This window comes from Dromaius novaehollandiae, chromosome 16, assembly GCF_036370855.1.
Source record: "Dromaius novaehollandiae isolate bDroNov1 chromosome 16, bDroNov1.hap1, whole genome shotgun sequence".
NCBI lineage: Eukaryota > Metazoa > Chordata > Aves > Casuariiformes > Dromaiidae > Dromaius > Dromaius novaehollandiae.
The window spans coordinates 20,297,405-20,321,394 of record NC_088113.1 but is presented as its reverse complement, the minus strand read 5'-3'; the positions used below and the strand labels follow the sequence as shown (position 1 = coordinate 20,321,394).

Here is a 23,990-nt window from a genome sequence, read left to right as displayed (position 1 = left end):
AACATGACATTAGGGATCATAAGAGAGCAGTGAGTGGAATATAGATGTCTTTCCCCATATACAGAGATGCAGCCTTCATAGCTATAATTTCTGAAAAGGCATAAGGAAGCTAGAGAATGAAAGAGATGAAACATCCTCTTTGAAATCATTCCTTTCTTCAACAGGGCTGAACATGGAACTTGAAGATATAGCAAAGATAAAGAGTAAGTATTTTTTGTTTGTGTTCAACAAAATTGTTGTTGAAAATTTCAAAAGGTGATTTGGGCTATGATTGTAAACTAGGATCACGTAGCCTTTCCTTTGACATCTGCATGTAATGGAGAAATGTATGGAAGTTCAAGCTGCCTCTCTTTTTCAGAGGAATTTATGAAATGTTTAGTTATAGAGGGTTTTTTCCCTAAAAGGTGAGACAGTTGGCTGGTGAATGCATCTTTTTCTTCTTTGCCAGAAGTTTCCCCCTTGTTTTCTAAACTTACCAATGTGCTGGCAATATGTTAGTACCATCATTCTGCTGCAAGAACTTGATGCTACATGAAGTTTGTATTGAGGGCTTGAGATGTTTTATGTTTACAAAACATTTCCAAGAACAACTTTATGGAGAGAGAGGAGTTGAACGTTTATCTGACTACCGTATTCTGTAGAAGCATTGCAAGCTTCAACTAAGAATTGAGGTGATAGAGATTCTTAAAGTTTAATGTAGATGTTTAGAGGTGGTATCTCTTGTTTTCATTCATTTTGGTTTGTTCCCAGGATTAAGAAAACAGGTAGGTTCCTGTTTTTGGTCGCAGGCTTTGTGATAAGGTGCATTTGAAAAAAGTGGTTCAGGTGAGTCCCAGAAGTGAATTTCTGCAAGCCCTAACTTTTTTTCCCCTCTTGGTTTCCTTAAAGAAATTCTTCTTCAGCTAGAAAATGCAATTGATGCTGTGGAACTGCCATTGAATAACAGTGGAGTCACCAAAGAGGGAAGGTAAATGTATTCTCTTCTTGTTAAGATGTTTGCATGTTAAAAGAACAACAAACTGGACCCTGTGCAACTATCTCTAGTGTGAGCTGCATGCCAGTGAAAGTACTTTTATGTATTTACATAGCAAACCTGCAATGGCACAGATAACGAGTAAGTGTTTAAAGGGTCTATCAGCAGCTGCTAGGTTTGGTAGTACTATTCTAGCTTCTGGGAAAAGTGTTTATTAAAGTTTTGGGGTTTACTTAAATGACCTTTCTGCAGCAAACATTACTTCTGATGGAACTCCCTTCTGAAGTGTTTCCTCTTTGCTTGGTTTAGTAGTATGATGCTTCAAATATAATATTATTCTGTAGTGATTAAGAATTGGCTTTGTGGTTTCACTGTTTACTCATGGTAGCATGTCACTGTGTTAGAAGCCAAAGACCACAGCCCCTTTAAAACCAGAATTTTAAGGAGTGGAAGCCCTCTATGCCAAGTGTGTGCCTGTCGGGTATCCTGAACTAGAAGTAGCTCCTCGCTTTGCTGCTATCTAATTTTGACATTGTGATTTAAACAGAGGTACTAATGCTGCTGTGGTTTGGTTTGAGATACCTCAGAGCTCTGTAGGTCTGTTTCTAAAATAATGCATATTGTACGTTGTAAAGAAATCATGGAAATTATTTGCAAATCAGTTTCTAAATTAATGTGTTGTAGAGAAATAATGGAAAGTGTGAAAGATGTGGTCAGTGTGCTTTCAGTCATGTCAATATTGTCTGCTATCTTTATAACCAAATACTTATTTGTATTCCTGTATACTCCTCTTCCTCATAAAGACAAGAACATGTTTTGTTACTAGGAAGTGAAATTGTTGGTATAAAAGGATAATAGTAAGGTGTTCATGGGAGTATTTACAGTGTTTACCCATTTGTGTTTTTTCTTTATAAATTGCAGCTACATCTTTGATCTGTTTGCGGAGGCCCAAATAACATTCCAGACCAAATCCTCCCTCCTGGAGTCACTTGAGCAGATTTTACAGTTTCTTTCAGGCCGTAAGTGTGAACTTGCTAGTTGTTTCAATCAGGCATTGCAGCTCCTTTCCCTGCAATGTCAACAACTGGGAGCTTGCGTATTTTGAGGAGAGAAGGAGAAAGGGATCTTCATTTGGATTTAAATTTTAAAAGTTTTAAAGTCTTAAAATCTGTTCCTAGAGACCCGTGTCTTTTTATTAAAACTTGCTGGGAGGTCCCAGTGCCTCTGTTGGGAAATATGTCTTATGTCCATTTATGTAACAGAACTAGTTTTGCAAATAAAGCTGTTCTTTTCCAAAACCAGCACGATTGTGTAGGTGGAGCTTGTCAGCATTTGGCTGATAGGTCTTTCTGTGTCTCAAGCTCTTCCATAGTCATGAAGTTACAAAACAGGAATACTGGGAATCAGAGAATGCCTTTCTTTTTCCTTCAGTTAACAAGCTTCTCTTCTAATGGCTATCTGGAACTTGTCCTTTAACTTGCCCTTCTGCAAAGAAAAGACTCAAGTTTTTACACGTGCTAAGAAAATAATTTAGCCAGTTCTCACTAGCAGGCTCTTCAGTAAAGCATTAAAGAGGACAAGCCCACTCTGTGGAGACTAGACCATAGACTGTCAGTTGGGCGAACGTATCCTTTGGGAGCATGTCTGTTCATCCTTTTTTTACCTAGCATGTTTCTCCTTTTAGACTGTTAGCACTCTGGCTTAACAGATGTATCAGCTTACCATTTCCATAGTCATGTTCTCATCACTGGTGTATTTCATATGTTCTTTTAACTGCTCCTCTGCAGTCACTGTTGTAAGCATACTAGAGCCTCTGGGATGATTGCAAGGGGCTATTTATAGCTGTAGCAAAAGTAAATTTTGTGTCTGTTTGCATAACAGGTGGTGGTCAGCTTTCTATTCTTTTTGTCTTGAGACCATTATTAGTTGCTGTGTGAGCTTTTGCAAAAGTAACCAAACAGTTTAAACATGCTTATTTTTGTCTTAATTATCTCTTTTTCCAATTTCTAATTTAGAGGAGCTTTAAGAAATTTTTGTAACTGGCTCAGATTACAGTTTATCAGTGCATCACTGATGGGAAACTGAATTTTGGCATGTTAGTTTTACATTTCTCATTGAATTTTGAAGAATAATCAAAAACTTGGAATCATTTATCTGTTTCAGGTGGTATTTTCAAGCCATTGTATTTGCAGGGTGTTGTGCTGGTTAGATAAGATATGGATATATATACAAGTGCATATGTATTTGTGCAAAAAAATAATCATCCATTCTTCTCTGTAGGTACTGGGATATTTATTAATACATCTGGATTGCATAAACTTTCAGATATTATTCAGGTAAATAATTAATGCTGCTTCTACATATGTCTAAAAGATTGAAAAGTTGGTTTAAAAAATGTGGAAAGATACTGAAGGGATCCATTGTATTCTTGATTACATATGCTTAACATTTGAGTATGGATGGAAGTCCAGAGGTGGTTGAGGAGAAAGCTGCTGCTAATGGAATGGTCTACTTTGATTTTTACTCAGATTATTCTTTGATAGTTCTGATTTTTCTCTTTTTTTGGAGATGCTAAATTTAAATTTGGCTGGTTTTAACCTCCACCAGGTGGAGCTGGGTTATTGAACTGTGCACATTCAAGCCAGCAGTGTTTGGGGATGTGAGACCCTCTCGTGAAAGAGCAAGACAGGTTTAGGAAAAAATCAAAACAAAATAATTTTATCTGTATTTTTTCATTTGCTTATTAACTTGAGCAGTCTGTAAAATTAAAAACCCCTTTAGCGCTGCAGGAGCTGAATGTGACACTCAAAGTGTGTGGGTATCTGTGTGGTGCTGTCAGTCTTCTCCCTGTTGTGCAGTTACAAAACAATGAGTCTGAAAAACCTGGACCCAGTAAACTGAGAAAGTACAGTGGGCTAGTGGCCAAAGTTCAACTTCTAGCTTCCCTCTGAATTTCCCCAAATATTCTTGGGTGATACTCAAAAAGTGGGTAATTATGTTCAGACAAAATAGCATCTTAGCTATAATGTTACATATTGGAAAATCTGCTTACATGTGGGATTAAGTTCATTATATTCCCAGAAGTTGGTGACTTCAGAGCATCCTCTCTGCCTGAGTCACTGGGGGTCAGGTTGAATCAAACCTTTTCCTGACAGTGCTTTGTTTCCTGGACACTTGTGTTTCTTTTGGATCAGAAAGCTCTCTCTTCCCCTGTCTTTAATAGCTAGGTGACAGTAATAGTGACGTTTTGATCCATGTTGCTCATTGCTTTTCTGACTTGGTTTAGTAAATTTCTTACATTAAAAATTACAATTAAGCTACTGATGCATGAAATCCCATGGAGTTGAAAACTGTTATGGTTGCTGGCATTTTCTTATTTGTTCTGTGGTTTGTTCTACCTGCTGGTATTAGATAACACACTTTTTCAGAAACCATTGACCTCAGATCTTTTTCCTGGAAAACAAGCTGCTTAGAAATGTAATCTATACTTACAGGAAGCATAAAAGCGCTAAAAATATTGATAAGCTCATGTAAATACAGGCATGAGGTGCGTAAAGTCCATACAAGTGCATTGAAAGTTTGCCTCTTACCTGATAAAGACAAGATATCTAGCTATACTTCGAACATTCTCGTCTTCCCTAAGCCAGTGCTACCTTAAGTAGTCCCTGTTAGTTTAACCGTAGGGAGCAGCAAATGCCTTTGCGTTCTGTCTCGGCTCAAGTCAAATGTTTTGGGTCTTGGAATCCTGTTTAACTGGGAGTATGTGACAAATACATGGTCAGCCCCGTCGAGTTCAATGTTATGTCAGCCTACACATCCAGTGGCTTCTTTGCAACAGGAATGGATCTTGTCTCAGTGAGTTTAGGAACTTTCTCTCCAAAAATTCAGCACAGAAGAGACTGTGAAGTAGAAGCCATTGCATTTCTTGTTGAGTTCACCACAACCCTTGTGATTTGCGTTGATCATATTTGTTGTATGTCATCTGAAATGTCTCTGTGCAAATTCTTGGCACTACACTTTACACTACTTCTAGAAGCTGGTAAGAGTTCCTTCTGCTTTCCTATGTATTCTGCAGTTTTGATTATGTGGTTATACCTGGATTTCTTCAGTCCAAGTTTGTCACTTTTTAGAACTTGACAGCCTGAAATTAGTGACTCAGAACCTGGTTGGTCCTGGTAGGTTTGCAATACTGAACTCATCAAATGCATGGATGTTTGTGACAATAAAATGTATTCCCAGTGGCATACACAGTATTTTATTTTTACAGAAATTTAACAAAGCCTAGATGTACGTTCTGGTGCACTAGTAGCAATTTGTGTACACTGGTATCAAATTTATTTGTATTGGAAGGTGAATGCCACTGTTCCTTTGTGGGGAAGGTGAGGTACAGTGAATTTAAATTATTTGTCTGGGCTTTCAAAGCTGATAGATGAAGCGATTCAGATAAGTAGAACCCTGGTGTCAGGATCCCCATCACTGGAGAACACGGACTGCAGGGTACTACATGGCCGAAGATAGTTGTCCGTGTGTGGTCTCTTAGCCTATGACGTGTGAAAGATGATTTGGCTTAGCTGAGCCATCTTTCTCTGAAAGCTAAGATCTCATCTGCTGCTGCTGAAAATGTGTATGTGGACCACAGATCCTCCATATGATAATTCATTATTCCAAGACATATATATATATATTTTTTTTTTTAGTAGGATGAGGTCACAGTCAGTGTCTTGCTTGATAAAACATGGTGCTTTCTTGTTACAGAGTTTTCTCTTCAAGAGTTAATTTATCCTAAGCTTGTTTTTATTAATGATCACTTTTTTAAATTCCCTTTTTTATTTTAGAAGAACACTTACTAAAATCTTTTTTCTACACTCTATTTTTGGCTATTTTTCATAAGTTAATCTTTCCAAGAATTGTACTGTGTTTTCCTGACTAGTGCAGAACATCTTTCTTTTTGCAATTTGCTGATATTCTTATGGGCTTGGATAATTCCTTTTAAATGTCTGAAGGAATTTTGTTTAGAAAAATTAACCTAAGTTATAAATATTTGAGAACCACAGCTGTTTTCACTGAAATTGCACTGCAATGCCATGTGTTTAAATGAGTATTACCCTTAGTCATAAGACATTGCATACAGGAAAGGAGAAGAAGCGTAAGTTTGTACAAAAGAGTTGATAGAGGCTTTTCATTTAATATATGGACAACTATATGTAGTTACAGCTTCACTTTTATCGAAGCAGAATATTATTAGAGTGTGATGGCTGAGATTTTCAACAAAATCAGGGAATTCAAATGGTTCTTTTAAAAGCAGTTGTGACTCTGTCATCAATAGCCGAAAGTCATGTATGGTTTGTATAATAATACTGTCATTTGTGTGAGTTGAGTATGTGCTTACACAGAAGTCTAGCCAATCACTTTACTGCCCTTTTGTATGCATCAGGTGCTGTAACTAAGTGCACGAAGTTTAATACACAATTATGAAAAAGAAAAACTTTTGTATTTAAATAGTAGCCTGCATTGTTTCGCTCAATGAGGAAGCCAAGCGGCTAACAGGAGTTGCCTGTAAAGTTGTGTCTATTCAGAATTCTCTGCTTTTATTTAATAACAAAGGAGCAAGAAGATATACTTAAGGTTATCACAACAATAATTTTTCTGTAGATACTTCTCAGTGCAAAGGTGTGTTAGGGATTTTGCTCAAAACACTTGTTAATCTTCCTATTTGCTTTCATCCATTTACCAGACAGTATTCAGCATCGATCCTCCAGAAGGCATGACAGGTTTCGTGCCAGCCCGGTCCATATCCAAATACTATAAGGTAGGGATGCTGTATGTGTTCTGTAGTTTTCTTAAGTGGCATCTCATGTATGGGCTTAGAGTATTCAAGAGTCAGAAGGCTGTGGATAGTATAGCAAATTATGGTTTTGATTAGGAGGATATGTAAGTTCTTCAAGAAAAAGCCAAAAGAGCTATGGTAAAATTAGGTTCCAAGGAAAAAAGGAACCTATATAGTAATTTTTAAATAAACTCTTTATTTAGAAGGAACTAAGGAAAATGCAGCAGGTGTGAGTTATTGAAAACTTTGATACTATATGCTATGCAAGAATGTATGTGTTCTTTCAATAAACTAGTCTCTTGGCTGACTCAAGTTTTACAGTATCTTTTGTGAAGGGGTTCTTCATAAGGCTTGAGTGAAATTTTTTCTTCTTTCTCTCTGAATAAAGATAATCAGAGAGCTTGAAGAATTACTTTTTAACAGAAAAATAGAACTCAGACCACAAGCAGAGAATCAGTGGGTTGTTTGAGTGTGCAATTTCTTGATTATCTTCTGTAAGATGAAGAGACTTAAGGGTGTTAGCGTTGCCCTGGAGCCATCTTCCTCTTTGTATAAGTAGTTTTTTCTGAATTGTTTACTTCGTACGTTTAAGTTACATGTGCGATATCTTATTCTGTGAGTCTCTCCTTCACTCTTAGCTGCTGTTTTGAGGTTACCCTGTAGCTTTTGAATCTTACTAGCACTATAAAAGTGACATTAATAACCATAGCTACCCATGATATGATTGAGCCTTACTGAGGGATGAAGTGCAAGTTCGTTTCTGCAGCAGTCTCTGGAAGTGTTGATATGTTTTTCCTTCAGGTGCACATTCATCTGGATAACAGTAATCAGAAGAAGAAACAAAGGACGGATCTCTGGAATTCATCAGCTGTAAAAAAACAAGGTATGAGAGTACAAGAAAAAAACAAGGTACGAGAGGGCTGTTTGAGCGTGCAGTTTTTTTATTATCTTCTGTAAGATGAAGAGACTTAAGGGTGTGAGTGCTGCCCTGGTGCCATCTTCTTCTGGCACAGAGCAGGTTTTTAAGGCTTTGGAGCTTTAATACTAAGTTTCAAGAGTTCAAGGATTGTTCCAGGGTGGTCCTTTCCAGTCTTGTGTTCCTAAGTACAGCCCTGCCACAGATGTAATTCAGAGTATAGGAGAGGCTTTTCACTTGTATCGTTACTTCTAAATGGGAGGTGGCATAAGCAATCTCAGTATAAAGCTTTCTTGTGCCAGTGCTGCTACGTGCGCTGTTGGAGTTCTTCTAGTACAATTGTACCAGCAAAAGGAAATCATCTCTGTTACGAAACGGTTACTTGTATTGGTATAAAGAAAATCTTCAGACCAGCCCAAGAATGGAAAACCTTCCTTTAGGAGGAGGTCGAAGTTCATGAAATGTTCCGGGATCCTCATATGTGCTATATTTCTCTGTGTTGTGCTAAACAAAACTTGTGTTGTAACTTTACCTTTTACAAGAAGGAGATTTGTGTATAGATATGATTCTGAAAATGTGTGCCAAAATGTGTTTTACGAAGAGTAAATTACACGAAAGTTCTTAATAGAAAAAGCTCTGTTTAAATTATCCTGTTGATAGTGGAAGACTTGTAATTGGCTGGCTCATTCTGAAGCTCTATAATGAAGGTCCATATAATGTGCCAGAGAAATAACCCTTGAGAATGTGAACTCTTAGGCAGAAAATGCTGCACCTGGTAACAGCTTCAGGCATCGTAATGCTCCCTGAGATAACACCTTTTCTTTGTGCAGCTTCCTCAGTTCTTAAGGGCACTGTCTCACTCCTTCATAGTTTCAGTCTCAACTATAGTTTTCAGTCCTTCATTTTCAACTGAGATTTCTCCCTCTCCTTCTCTCTCTTCCCCCACCTATTTGGTTACATCTCCTCTGCAATACTTGATATCTGGAACTACCTCAATATAACTGTGCTTCGGAACGACATACTTAAAGGGAAAGAAACTTGGCTTCTGAATCAAAGGTTTATCTGAAGGCCACTGTAGGCAGCATCAAGCTGGGTTTTCTTGAGCTTCAGCATTCATTCTTTCTGGGGTTTTTTTGAATAAAAACAGTTAGATGGAAAACAAAACAGACATTCTCTGATTACAGAAGAAAAATGCAGAAATTAATGGTAGGCTCCCTTTACCCAAGCCTCCTTCATAGGATACTCTCCAAGGATCTTTGTAAATACCCTGCCTCATAACTGTTTACTTAATTACTCAGTTAAATGCTCTTGAGAATGTAAGTATTTGTTTCACAGAAGTTCTGTTTTTCAGGGACAAAAACAATTTTTTTCAAAGAATGGGTTTCCACGAATTTAGTGTTTTTGCACATAATGTCCTTACTATTAAGTGTTCACTTCACTAGTGCGTTTCTGAATAGAAGCAGGCTGTTTGGTAATCTGCAAATATTGTTTTCCTTGGATATTGCTCAATCAAAGTTTCAAGTTACAGGAATACTTTTAAGTAGATTTTCCTATATGTGTATGCAGGAAAAGGCTGACAAAAACACTCTGTTTTATTGCATAGTTTGGAGGATTTATACACAAAAGCAATTAAAAGCAGTCACAGAATTGTGTGATTTAGCAGGCACACACTGATACATTTGTTTTTCAAATAAAAACATTATTTGCAAGTACCTAGGCAATGGACTAGAAATCTAGCAGAGGCCAGACTAGACTGATTACATTTTTGGTCCCCTGTAGTTTGAAAATATAGGAAAACTGCAAACCTTTTAAGAATAGCTATTTTCATAGGGTTTTGTGGAAATGATTCACAGGAGCATAATTCTCTAAGCACTGTAATTTGTGACAGGAGGTGGCATAGCTTGGGATAGCCAATTAAGATCATTGCCTTAGGTATCTGTCCTGTGCGCAGATGCTGCTTGTGAATGTGACATTAAACTGCTGCAGTTTTTCATTAAGGTAAAATGCTGTTGCTTTTGGTTTGCTATAAATCACCAGGTTGTCAACTACTGGCAACCCTTTTCCCCCACGGCTCAGCTCTCCTTTACCAGGGATGGAAGAAGCTGCTGTGGAGATCTGCCTTGTATACCATGTACTCTATACAGTTTCTGCTTGTGTATGGGACCTCTAAAACTAGATTAATGTTGTTGTGCTTAAAGTCATAATTGCATAACTCCAGGCTGCAAATGTATTGCTATTCTAGCTTCTCCAAGAACAGTGGATCAATGCCTGGCAAGCATTCTGCAGGGTTACAGAGAAGGATATTTCAAACTGAGAGTTAGCGAGGCAAATGTGAGTGGTTAGTGTTCTCTACTAGACCATCCCACACGAGGACAATTTGCTCTTATGCTGGAGTTTCTTCTGCTCCTGACATAAGTGACTTTGCTCTAGTTTGTGGATACTTACTGGCCTGTCCAAATACAGATCTGAACAGGCATTACTTCCTAAATGTAATTTGCACCAATTTTTGGTGTGAATCAAAGAGATACAGAATTTATTTAATTTTGGAATGTGATTTTTCTATAATCTGAGTATCTTCTGGATGGATTTGTCCAAATGAGAGGGAAGAGATAAAGCTTAAAATAAATGTTCTTTCTTTTACTTTAAGTAGTAAGTGACTCACAGGGTGCACAGTATTGGGGATTTCCTGAAACTTTCTTTCCTGAAATTTCCGTTTTGAAAACAGAGTTTATTGTTTTTGAGGGGTGTACATTTGAAAGACATGCATGATATATGGATGCCAGATTTTTTTTACTGAAATTAATCACTCAGAGCAGAATCCAAAAGCTAACATTTCATTTGTTTGCCCTTGTTCTTGATATACATGATTGTTTCATGCCCCTGTTCCTTTCGCTCTCTCTGAAAAGCTGTTGATATGCTTTCAGCAAGACCACCAATGTTAAACCTATCAGCTGAGCAATGAAAGAAATGACTTGTGCGGTTTACACATTTTTCTTTATATCCTTTGTGTTGATAGTTTGTTATCCTAGATTTTCAGTGTGTCACATGTTTTTGTATCCATATCCCATAAAAGTTTTGGGCAGAAGTTGAAGGTTTAGCAGTTGAGCATGGGAAAAAGGAAAGTTCATGGGAATGGGGAAATAGTACAGGTTTTTAGCCTCTAAGAGGTCCTAGTAATGTAGAGTTCTTCTCTTTTCAATCAAGAACAAGGACGGACATATTTTCAAGTAACTTCAGTTGTTAGTCCTTCATTCCAGTATTCTGCATGTCTTCTACCATGCTTCCCTTTCCAATTGCCTGTGACAGCAGAAAATGAACTAGTGGATGGATGGAGGACTAAGGGGTTTTATCTACTCGATCTAACCATTACTTGCTGACAAAAAGCTCTGATGCGCCTTCTTTTCTATAACAATCCTTTGACTAAATATATAATTGACTTCAAGTGTATGGGCTCAATGAACTTTTAAACTATATTTTGAATGGATATAATAACTAAATCTGGGAAGGACCAAAGCAGAACACACCGTATTTGTGGAATTTTAGGTCCACACAACAGCCTTTCACTTAGAGAAGTTCAGATGCTGCTATGTACCGTATGCTAGACAAAGACTCATTCTCCACCCTACAGGCTTCCTTCTTAGTGTTTTCTCTTTATTTGATCCAGGAAAAACCTTGAGCTATTGGTGTTTCAGCCCTGGATACAGCATGCATGAGCTTGTTCGACAGGGAGTCAGGACAATTATCCTTACCAGTGGTACACTCTCTCCTCTCTCATCATTTACAATGGAAATGCAGATGTAAGTACCTAGATGTATGAACAGTAACACTAATGAAAATGTACAGTCTGCTCTCCTGATTTTAGGTTTTAACTTAGAATTTTTGTGTTTTGGACTGAAAGTACAATAAGGAGTTATAGAATGAATATGACTTGGATCTCGCTTTCCTGTTCTTCAGCCCTTTTCCTGTTTGCTTGGAGAATCCACATGTCATTGATAAGCACCAACTCTGGGTTGGGATCATTCCCAAGGGACCTGATGGAACTGTGCTCACTTCTACCTATGAAAAAAGGTAATGAACTTCCATTTGGAATTCTGCTTTGAGATCATGGGTTCCAACATTCGGGGTTCTGTTTAAAGGAGGGAGCTAGTGAAATAAGTGGTCTCCGTAGTTCTTTTCTTGGATAAGCACTGTACTAAATACAACACCCTTTAACAATTAAAGTAGAAAGTTTAGAAATGTAGAGCTGGAAGGGATGGAGTGTCAGGGTCCTGATTGCACTAATAGGCCTTAATGGCCCTGATCAGCATCACCTGGGGCCTCCACCCACACCTTCTGCTAGTGTGTCCAGGAACTCCATTTAAGCTCAAGCCTGGGCCATCAGCCCCTGCCCAAGCTACGCTGTAGGAATGTCTGTGTCTAGCTTCATCACAGCCATGCCTGGCCCTGGACCCGGACCCCATTGGTCTGGACACTGACCTGCTGGTTGACTTCCTTGGACCTGCCTTGTCACTATGGACTTGCCTGTCTGACCCTTGTTTTTGTCACTGGACTTGATCCTGATTTGCTGATGTGTTACTGTCTTGGCCTTGGGCCTGCCTCATCACTGCAAACTTGCCTGGTGATCTGAACTCTTGGCTGAACCTAGCTACTATCTCCAGATCTGCTCTGGGTAGCATAGGGTCTGGGCCCTGTCTGGTGAGGCCGTGCCCTGCCCACCTTCTTGTCATGCTCAGCTTCCAGCTCCCTGGCCCTCGCTGATCCCTGAGATGGAGCCCCCATCCTAAATTTCTTGCTGAAGGCTTAGGTAATTCAATGTACTGGTAGCAAGCTTGAAACATAATTGAACTAAATAACAAGCTCTTTTATATTTGAAGGTTGTTGTTGTGACCCAGTTCCCCTTTGCATCTGCATTGCCTTTTTGGGGAAAATGTGCCTGAATCTTTGTCAAGTTTCTCATCGTCTTTTTTTTTTTTTTTTTTTTTTTGCCCTCCCTCCCTTTTTTTTTGCTTTTCTCTAGTCTTTTGTCATTTTGTTTATGTCCTTCTGTTCCTCAAAATAGTCACAGTGCTCCTGCTTCAGCTTCTGCTCTTTCTGTATCAGAAATAGAAAAGCTGTTGGCAAGGAAAGTGAAGGCCAGAGCAAAAGGATTCATTGTATATTGACTTCCATTTTGTAATATGATATTCTAATTGGGATGTCTGCATATAAATTTAATAGGTAGTTTCATATTCTGTTATACATGGCAGCTGGTTCTGTGCTTAGCAGTTTTTTGAAGGTACTAGAGAGTGGTGTTGCGCTGGTGGCACTGCTGTGTGTAAGGATATAATCCTTCTGTAGTAGTATGTAATGAGGGACCAGTTCCTCATGTGGTATATACGCATTCTTCTATTTTCATTTTTTTCCTGGAGCACCCAATTATTCTTTTTATGTCAGCATATTCTTAAATTTATTTTGAGTTCAACATTACAGTCTAACCCCTGGCTGAAAATTCTTTAATTTGTTTTAGTCTGCTTCTGGCCTTACTTACTTGTTTTCAGGAATATAGAAAAGCTCAAAACCAGATCTCAAATAGCTCATATGGTGGAAAAAAGGAGAAAGTGCCAGATGTTCCATTGAGCTTGCAAGGAACTCAGCCATTGTCATTGGCTTTTACAAAAGGAGGAAGACGGGGAAAACCCTTAGCCAATATTTTCATTCTCAGAAGCTGTGTGCACTATTTCAGTTTATTTTGTTGTGTCTTCTGAGGGGAGGAAATTGGGTATTTCCCTCCTCCCCCACTTCTAGAACACCTTTTCTGAAGGAAGGCGATGAACAGTATTTGCCATATTTTGACGACATCCTTAAGGTGATAGTGGTATTTGTAGGTCTTGCAAAAATAACTTTTTTTTTTTCCCTGCATATATAAGCTTCCTGGGAAAGCAGAGTATGCAAAACTATATGGAACTGTAAAGAATGAAACCTAGGGGCATGAAAAAACAGGTGAAATTTCAGGCAGGACTGGAAGAAACAGATAAATGCTGTATAGCCATCATAGAGCAGTACTGTGTTGATGAAAGATACGTGATTCACTTGGCTTCTACCACTAGTAAATAGTAACTAAAGCAACCAAATTTTCTCCCCCTGCCCTCCCTGCAGTCTCACCACACGTGATTCATCAATAACTCCTTTAGATAGTTGTAATATTAGTCAGAGTTGGCAGCATCTACAAACTTCTCTGGCAGAAATTTCATCCTTAATTTATTAATATTAGTCATAAAATTCATGACATAGGGCTGCACATTTCCACTTGCTAAATGCTGATAATGTTGAAGCTTAGGTTGTCTTCAGTGCTAATAATAAAAATAATTAATAGTAGTAGTATCATGTAGTCAAGGCATTACCCACAAATGTTGTGTCCTTGGTATAGGTGACTGCTACAGGAAGGAGAGTAATGGAAGTATGGATATGCTATTTTAGATGAAGATTATCAGAGGAAGTCAATATATATGAAAGTAATATAGAAAAGGAAATACAATGATGTTATTTGATTTCCTGCTTTGTAGGTTTTCAGAGGAATATTTGTCTTCTCTGGGGAAAACAATTGGTAAGTGAGGTGTTTGGATTTCGGAAACGGGCTATCGCGCAGGGCTTTTAGAAGTCTTTTGGAAGGTGTCTGAAATGTTAAAGACGACAGATAAGGTAGAGGAAGGTAAAGAGCTGTATTGCATATCTAAATCATATCTGATTTTTGCATGCTGTTGTTTGCTCAGGCAGCTGGCTACTGCAATTGCATGTGAAAATCAGTGCAAGTCCTTATTTGATATTTCCAAGGTAGGAGTTCATTTTTATTGCCAGTTGTTTGTCTCTAGGTCAAAAAGGTGGGCCCTAAATGTGGTCAGAGAGTGGTGCAAACTGGAAAATAGATGCAGACAGATGTTGCTGAAAAATAAGTCAAGCATCAATTTGCAAAAAAAATTAAGGATCTCAAGAAGCCAGTGCAGTTTCACATGACGTATGCATAGGTACCATATCAAGCCCACCTTGATACAGCATTTATTATTTTGGTCATGTTTTACAAACACAGTAGAACTACAGAATTTTAACGTGAGGGCATAATAAAAGATAAATGTCTGTGTAGCTTGGCTGAGATATGATTGAAAGGAATCTGTTAAATCTAGAAGTGTTTGAATGAAGTAAGCACAAAGAAGCAAAAAGGAAGGAAACTGCTCTGAGGTGTTGAGCTTGGCCTAAATGGTGAAATTAAGAAAATGCTTTCACAACATACTGGATCAGTATTTTTTCAGTAAGTGTAAACTGCATGCTGTATGCTGTGCATACAATATAGTGTATACTGTATTTTTTAGTGAAGTGTATACTGTATGTATGTGTATGTTTGGGAGAAAGTCTCCAAAGCGAGCTTTTGGTACCTCATCTATTGCTGAGAACATTAAAACTACAGTGGACCAACAGTGGAGGAACTGATCTAAAAATTGATCTTACTGTCATATGGGGAAGTATGACAGATGATGTTGTATCTCTTCCATCTCTAGTATCTGCTGTAGTTTGTAATGCGTTTTATTGTGTTAACTTTTCACTTTGGAAAACTAATTAGACAGCTATATTTAAGTGTATACCTTGATGACAAGGTTATTGAAATGATTAAAAAAATTAACTTTTTCTAATACAACAACCTTCATGTTGAGAAAGCAGAAAATATTTTGAGGGAAACCATGCTGTTAATTTATTTTTCTTCCACAGTCTATGCACTCCATCTCAGGAGAGAAACACCCTGAATTAGATACATTTGTCTATCTCGTTGCAGGTAATCTTGTGCGAGTTGTACCCCATGGGCTGTTGGTGTTCTTCCCATCGTATCCTGTCATGGATAAAAGCCTGGAGTACTGGAGAGTATGATGATTCTTCTGCCTTTATATGTGATTTAGCTATGCACTTCAGGCAGTGTGTAGTTATGCTGTCTAACCATGCTCATTAAAAATTCTTTGTTAATAAGCAAGTATAAAATGAAGAAAGTAAAATCCTAGGTAAGGTTTCTTTTATTTTGATCACAGTACACTGAATTGCAGTATCGTAGAAACTAAAGCCTACAAGAATCTTATTACATTATTTGATTTGATCTCAGAGTTCATTTAATTTCATGTGGCAGAGTGAGTCCCTAGGAGGCTGATGTTGGGAACTTGCAAGCTGGAGAGAAAAGAAATGATTCTCACTCAATGGCATTTACACTGAGAAAGATTTCAACCCTCTGTGTAATGTTTGAGTTAGGGCAACCGCAAGGGACCGTAGTTTTCTTAGCATTGTTGGAGTTGCATGTTTCTGGCCCATCTCTTCCTGTGTTTGGCAAGAGAGAAGCTGGCTGTGGGGGAAGGATGTGATGACCACTCCTGAAGGCATTTCTGGTATACATTTGCTTTCTCATGGACATTTTTGGTGTATTTATTACCTGTTTAACAGGAGCATGATTTTGCTAAAAGAATAGAAGAAGTGAAGCCAATGTTTGTGGAACCAAGGAATAAAGGAAGCTTCACAGAGGTTGGTAATTTGCATTACATATCTGTAGCATTTTCATAAATTATGCTTAAATACCATTTATAAGATGTGTTTTGTTGTGAACTGCATATTCCTAGAATAAAAATCAAAAGCTCTGAGGACTTCTTTGAAGTACAATTCTTCCATGCATCATTCTTTCACTCTTTCAGCTAGTTGCTCAGGATATATTCTTCATTTGAAATCCACTGATGTAACAGCTGCTAGTATAACATATATTAAGTAATTGAGATGCTAGAAAACCATCACTTGAGTAGTTGACATCTTTGAATGTTTTGTGGGCCATTTCGTCCCAACTTGTCGTGCTTTGGGTTTTTATGGAATTGTGCAGTACATGTTTGATTAAGGATACCTTTAAGTAGCAGATTGGTACTAACTTTTGTACAATGGCTGTGGTCATTAGAGGCCTGCATCTGTCAGTGGAAATGTTTCTGTGCGCAATATTTCCCTGTAATTGCGCAACAGTAAACTCCTAAATTCCAACTGAAATGGAAAGCCCTTTAGGGGCTTTAGGTACCTTTTTTACCTAGGAGTCTTAAAAACTTAGTATTTCATGTGTTCACTGTTTGAAATGGAAACAAATGAAAGAGAAGGGTTTGGACTCTAAGAAAGAAAGGACAATTTTCATTACTCATTTAAATAATTTATAAAGGTATCAGTTGCAAGTTAAATGTAAGCGATTTTATCTAGAGCGCAGAACATTCTGAATCTCTGCTGCTAAAAAGAAAACGGACACTTGACACAGAAATGTAATATAAGGGCACAAATGTGAGCAACACTGGAAGATGGTGGGTAGGATTTGTCCCAGTTTTCACAGAACAGTAGCATAGCACTTTATGTATTTTGTTCTGTCAGTGAACCATTAAAGGAGATTCTCATCAGAGATTTTTGTTGTTCCCCGTGGATTTTCTCTTCTATGTAACTGCAGGGTTAATGTTAATTTTATGGGCTGGCGACTTTATTAAAATCAGATTTCTTCATAGGCACAAATGTTTATTTGCTTCTGTGCTCTCTGCTTGCCAGTAAATCATGTGCTGTTGAATATTAATTAAAATTCTGTCCTAACTTCCCAAGTCTTCAAAACTCCCCCACTTTTCCTGCTTTTTTTCTTGTTTACTTAGAGCCTCTTTTGTTTGCTTCTTAGAGTAAATAATATCTTTGAATTGCTTTCCTGGTCTGCCTTTTCTTACTCAAGAATTTGCAGAAATGCAGCACAGTCCATGTTTTGCCTTCTCTTCAGAAGTATCTGACATCTGTCTTTTATACTTACCCAGGAGTGTTCCGGGTTTCATTGTAACGTGAGAAGCCATTTGCTTATTCATATCCTTACATTTACAATTATGCTCCAGTAAGGAATATGATACTAAGCCAAATTAATCATATTTTGGATCTCAGTGTGCGAGTCAAATTTATCTAGTATAGGTTTCTATTTGTCCGTATGTAAAGAGGATAATTCCACTGTTGCTTGTACTTAAACTAGTTTATCTTTTAGGTAATGGATGCATACTATGATAAAATTGTCTGTCCTAAGTCCAGCGGAGCTGCCTTTTTGGCAGTATGTCGGGGGAAGGTAATGTAACAGAGAATTTATATGCTCTGAGATAAATTATATAGATGATGGAAGAAAACAACTTTGTTTTGGATTTGAGAAGTATATTTATGTTGTTTGACTCTAATTACATCTGGAAAAAGTAAGAGGAGAAGTGGGATGCCCTGAAGCCTTTTCGCATTTATGTCGATTATACAGACTTCCTGATGTCTTACATTTCTTGTTGGCGGCTCATTCAGTTCATTGGATGAGAAAAACAGCTTTGGAAGACACTTAAAAGAAACATCTGTGATCAAACATGTTAGAACAATGTTGATGAAAACCAAAAATACTGCTCAATTTAAGAGATGGAATTTATATCAAGTTCAGGTCCTCTGTGAACATTTGATGGCCTTTCATTCACATTTTCCAATATGTATAAATTGATCTGTTACCAGTGAAAGTATTTGCAGAGTCATAAATTACTCTTACAGCCATTTTGCTGCTTGCTTCTACCTAGTGCCTGCCAACAGAAACTTGACTCAACTTTTTTTTGCACCTCTAGCCCCAGTCTCCAAACCAGCTGTTGGATCAATGAAGGAATAACGTAGCTCTTGCTGGGTGGGGCTCTCCATGACTTTTCCTGTCCTTCTGGCAGTAATATATCAGCCTGAGACGAACAGAGTGTCTGTGGAGAGACCATGCTTTGTAGTAACACACAATTTAAGGACAGACTGTTCAGATTAGTGTAGTCAAAGGGTGCATGACTGCAAACCTGGAAATATTTCAGAAGAGAAACCAACAAAGGCATGTTATCAAAAGCTACCTAAAACTTTGCTCCCTTCTCAGCTGTCCCTTCAAGAGTCCCTCTCAAGTTGTTGCTCAGCCTTTAGGTTGATGGTAGGTTTTAGCAAGCTTTTCTGTTCCCTGAAAGAAACCTAGAGTGCCAGTCCTTTTTATTTTTGTCTTAGTTGCTCTAGGTTTTTTACAAGCATAGGGGATTTGGTAAATTAGGCACTGTATGTAGGCCTGGATTGCCTTTAAAAGTTCGCAGGAATTCTCGTGTGTGTGTGTCTTTCACTTCTTTTGTCTAAGCTGGTTCTTCTCATGCTCTTATTAGCCTGAGGGACCTCCTTTTTCTGTCTGCAAGATGAAATGTGCATACCTAAAGCCATGTAACTGCTACCTTCAGATGGATTGGGAATAACATCACAGTGCATCCTGTGATCATACTCTTCCTTGGTGACAGTGCTGGTTTCAGCAGGCCAGTCAGTCGCTTACCCATCCATACCTGTCACACACTCCATCACAGCTGTTTGTACAGCTGTGCTTAATGAGTTTGGAGAATTGATTCAGCTGAGGAAACAAACCAACTTTTTCTCCCATATTATTTTTCAGTCCATTCAATTCTCTGATCTTGTTCATTTCACAAACCGGTTCTCCAGCACAGCATGGGACATGCTGCAGAGGCATGAGCAAGTGGTCAAAGAGAGTGAGGACTGCTTGAACTGATGTAAGCAGCACAGCTGGTGAATATGACATTATAGTCTGGTGGTTTCTGAGCAGATTTTTGGTAGCTTTCCATTATTGCTTTGAAATGATTCTGTTAATTTTTGATGCGAAAGGTTTGCCATGTTCTTACATGTTCTCATGTTATTCAGAGTATGGAAGGATTAAAGAGAGGTGTTAATTGAAATTTAACACATCACATCAGTGCAACTGTTCTGCTCATCCAAGAATAACATAAATACAGTAATGGTGTTGCTTGAGGTGTGCTTTGTCAGGGCCTCCTAGGGAGGAGAGGAAAAAAAAAAAAGCTAAGTTTAAAGTCCTGGCATAAAACGAAAAAATCTAGTTGAAATTTGTCATAACATATTTACAAGCTACACTTGGCTAAAGATTTAATGTCATGGAGAAAAAAGGCCAAGAACTGCTAGCTTGCTCTGATATGGTCGCTGCGGTTCCTGTTGGTAAAGGAAAACACTCTCTCTTCAGGCCAGTGAAGGCCTGGACTTTGCAGACATGAATGGACGAGGAGTCATCATTACTGGGCTTCCATTTCCTCCTCGTATGGAGCCAAGAGTTGTTTTAAAGATGCAGTTCCTGGATGAAATGAGAAGAAGTGGTGCAGGTGCACAGGTAATACTAGGCAACTTTTCACTGTTGACAGTTTGCTAATTTGTTTTGTCGTCATTTCTCCCTCTTGTCTCTGTGGGTTTTGGCTTTTATTCTCTCAGCCTTGTGGAACCATGAATATCAAAACAGTCAGAGTATAGTCACATTTTTGTGAAAGATTCCAAATTCTGCTTCCAATTGCAAGGTTGCAATCAAATACAGGCTCAAAAAAATGTGTAATTGAAGTTTCAAAGTCTTCTGTGTGAATGTCATCTATATATCTTTCTGAGGGATTTCTTTTGCCCAGAAAGAGTTTGGGCAGTAAGCATTGCCTGTGATAGCATTTGCTTGTTCTCTTTTTAGTATTCTTCAGGCAAGAGAATGAATGGCATTATGAATTGTTTATTATCCTGCAGGATAGCTATTAGGTATTTAATATGGCGAGTTTATCATAGTATTAAGGCTGTCAGTATATTCTAAATAGCTCCTCAAGTTGGATTTTAGTACTTGAGTTTTCTGTGTCCTGTAAGTCAGGTGAGATTTGAGTGAACCTATATTTGGCTTTCCTAGGCTTTTAGAGATTTGACAGTTGATCTTGTTGGATACATTTCCTAATGATTTGGAGAGAAATATTTGCTTCACAGAGAATACCTTTTATCTCCCAAATAATACAGTTCTTTCTCCTACTTGTTGTAGTATTTATCTGGACGTGAGTGGTACAGTCAGCAAGCTTCCCGGGCTGTTAATCAGGCTATCGGCAGGGTCATCAGACATCGCCAGGACTATGGTGCCATCTTCCTATGTGACCAAAGGTGAAACCTTGGTTCTAGAACATAAATGTGTATCAACATCTTTATATCCCAACATGTGTATCTGTGTTTTGTATATAAATGAGCTACTGTGGAAAAGGTAACGCTTCAGAAGTAGCTAAATGATCTTATTTAACAGGTCAGATAACAAAATATTTTCCTACAATAGTGCAATTGTTATCTTCTGATCTCAAAATATATTGTCTTGGAGCTGCAGAAAGATACTGATGGTATTCATGCAAAATAACCTGATTTGTTGAAATTATGTCTGTGTGTCTCTTTATGCTTTTTTTTCTTGTTGCAAATTATGTAATTGCTATAACTTATGGTTTTACATTTCCCTATCTCTCATTCGAGAAGGCAGTCAAGTGAACTGCAGTTTGAGAAGAGTAGAAGGAAGATGGGAAAGATTATGTTGCCAGAACAACTGAGAGTTTGATAGCCTTCTATGTGGAGGCCTGACTGAGGACAGTGAACATAGCACGGTTCAGTACTAATTTTGCACACTTAAAGATTTTATGGGCAAAAGATACAGATTGGATTATTGCACAGTACATAGTATCAACAAAGCCCTTTTCTTCTGAGTGCAGATATCACCCCAGTTGTAGTTACTGTTCCTTCCAAGCCCTTTTGGACCCTGATTTATCATTTGTTTAATACACCTGGCCACCTGGCAAAAATAATTTTCTCCTTGTTCAATCCTACACAGGTTTACAACTTGTGATGTAAGAGACAAGCTACCTTCATGGGTCCGCCCTTACGTGAAGGTTTATGACAACTTCGGGCATGCAGTCAGAGGTGTCTCTCTCTTCTTCCGTGTTGCTCAAGAAGTTGTAAGTGTCTTTAAAAAAACTTTTTTGATAGTGTTGGAAACTGGGAATACTAAGCCATGAGAGAGGGGTGGAGGAGTCTTGTCACTTTATTTGGAGTATCATGTTGCATTGGAACCCTTATGTGAAAGGAGGTATGCTTCGTCTTTGTTTTCTAAGAGTGAGTTGGGAGACAGGGCAGGATATTTTGTCATGCTGCAATTTTCTAACTATTTAAGTTGGGGGGGGGGGGGGGAAAACCCTTCCTTTTCCACCCTCTCCTAAAGAAACACTGCATTCATTGGTTGGTATAACAGTAGTGAAACTGATGTTAGCAACAAAAGACTTTCCTCTGTCACCCTCAGGGAGAAGGTATATGTGCGGAGTAATCAGTCAAGCCCTCAAATTTACATCTAAGCTGACTGGTATAAAGAGTGAGGTACACTATCAGCTAATATTACCACATCGTCACTGGGTCATTCTTACTAAAAATGATTTCCCTCTTAGCATTAAGAAGCTCTTTTTCTCAGTAGTAGTTTGCATATTGTAATGAAATAAAGGTAATAGTTTGGCAGTTCTTAGGTTAAAAAAAGTAATCCTTGTAGAAAGAGTTTCTAATTGCCTGGAGAAAGGCATAGCAAGAACCAGAGTCATATTATAAATAATTCCAGCCTTGCTAGATAGTGGCTAACTATTAGGATGAATTTCCTGGTGAATGGGGGATTCTTCTTCTCAAAAATGGGAGATTAAAATTAGAGAAAAGAATCAGACTGGGATGACTTCCTTGAAAGATGCTTTAGCCAGATGCAAGTTACTCAACATAAGAAGTTACAGATGGATGAGACTGGATGATCTAAAGATCTTTTCTGATTATAAATGGGAATTTCATGGTAAATGAGAACCACAGCCCAATGCATTTTGATATTTTGCAGGAATAATGTCAGGAAGCAGTTGTTCCTTCACAGTGACTTGACTCCTTTTCTGTTATACGGGCTGCTTTGTGCTGAGCCTGTGTGGTACACTTCATCTATGTCAGTGTATAATTATTTTACTCCGTTGTCAGAAAGACACAAATCCAGAATGCTTAACGGTCTTGCTGTCAGAATTATTTGGGAAAAATGGTTTCAGGTTGCTGCTGGGATTTTTGGTTGCAAAGGAAGTAGTTAATGGATGGAAGAGTAGCTTTTGTCTACTGTAACATTTCTAAACTGCTTGCAGATGCCCCCATCCCTGCCACAATGCCCTTCTGGCTCTGCTGCTGCCCTAAGTGAAAGTGATATGGCACCATCTACTTCATCTGAGCAGATCCAGTCTGTGAGAAAAGCCAAGAAATTGGATGACCATGTTCCAAGTTTGAAGAGGAAAAGAGGAGGTAGGTTTGGGTCCTCATAGATACACTTTTGTTTTGTTTAGTCTTGTTTTATTTGTTCTAAACCAAACCAGAGGAAATGGGGCAAGAAACTGGAAACTGAAATGGATCAGAAAGCAAGGAAGTGAGGCCTGAAAAGAGGACATTCAGTGAAATATCGCAGATAGTGTAAAAAATAAGAGCCGTAAGTCTGTTTCTGACCAGGACTGCCTTTCATATGTCCCTCTTCTTCCATCTTGTTGTACAAATGACTCTCTTACGCAGTGATCTGACTAAAAAAATAGAAAGGGAGCACTGACCTCAAAAGAAAACGGTATTTTTGAATTTATGGTTAGCTGATGCCAAAGAGTGAAGTATTTCTCGCATCAGAATCTCTTGCAGTGTTCCACTCTGGATCACTCCCTCTTTCTGAACAGAACAGTGAATTTGTATTTAAAACTATGATTCCAGAACAGTTGCAACTGAGTGCAAGGGTGTGATTTCACATTACGTCTAAACCACTGTGACTGCAGGCTGTCATTGAAAGGCATGACCTTGGCAATGACCTTTTTCTCTCTCAATTTCCACCCATGCATTTATGCTCCTTCCCTTGAGTTGAATCTATGCATTGTGAAACTGCTGGGTGAGTCAGACCAGCTTGCTGAACCACTTACCCTTCATCCGCATGATCAGTAGATCCATCTCCAAGGTGGGGTGGCACGCATGACCGGAGATGGAAGGAAGAAGCTGCGTTACCTCTTTAATATGGGTTTCCAGATGCACTACTTTAGCTGTAATATCAAACTGCACATGCAATCATAACTTTTGGCTGAAGAGTGTTTTGTACTGAATTTTTAACCTATAGCTTAATATACTTTAACTCTTTTCAAAATAGTGACTTTTCATAGCAGTTGTCTCTATTTTAAGTCATTCCACAAAAAGAGGAAGTATATTTTGAAGAGAATGCTTTCTGGAAGTAGCAAACTGATACTCATTTAACACTACTGACAGCTCCAAGTTCTAATATTTAAAAACAAATATACCTGGACCCTAAAGAATGAGAATATGTAATCTGGGGAGATGAGGTGACAGTGTCTTATAGGGGCTAATACTGTGAGATT

General features: G+C 38.3%; 1 protein-coding gene across 3 annotated transcripts in view; it reads left to right on the top strand.

Moving 5' to 3' along the window:
- RTEL1 (regulator of telomere elongation helicase 1) overlaps positions 1 to 23,990 on the top strand; it is a 51,815-nt gene that overhangs the window by 9,413 nt on the left and 18,412 nt on the right. For all 3 annotated transcript variants that reach the window (XM_064521657.1, XM_064521658.1, XM_064521656.1), the window contains exons 11-26: positions 165 to 203; positions 889 to 967; positions 1,895 to 1,992; positions 3,254 to 3,309; positions 6,708 to 6,782; positions 7,602 to 7,683; positions 11,381 to 11,513; positions 11,671 to 11,784; positions 14,259 to 14,299; positions 15,518 to 15,603; positions 16,168 to 16,245; positions 17,753 to 17,830; positions 19,784 to 19,927; positions 20,600 to 20,715; positions 21,422 to 21,545; positions 22,740 to 22,893. In XM_064521657.1, the coding sequence (XP_064377727.1) occupies positions 165 to 203; positions 889 to 967; positions 1,895 to 1,992; positions 3,254 to 3,309; positions 6,708 to 6,782; positions 7,602 to 7,683; positions 11,381 to 11,513; positions 11,671 to 11,784; positions 14,259 to 14,299; positions 15,518 to 15,603; positions 16,168 to 16,245; positions 17,753 to 17,830; positions 19,784 to 19,927; positions 20,600 to 20,715; positions 21,422 to 21,545; positions 22,740 to 22,893 (1,497 nt within the window). The remainder of the gene's footprint in view (positions 1 to 164; positions 204 to 888; positions 968 to 1,894; positions 1,993 to 3,253; positions 3,310 to 6,707; positions 6,783 to 7,601; positions 7,684 to 11,380; positions 11,514 to 11,670; positions 11,785 to 14,258; positions 14,300 to 15,517; positions 15,604 to 16,167; positions 16,246 to 17,752; positions 17,831 to 19,783; positions 19,928 to 20,599; positions 20,716 to 21,421; positions 21,546 to 22,739; positions 22,894 to 23,990) is intronic.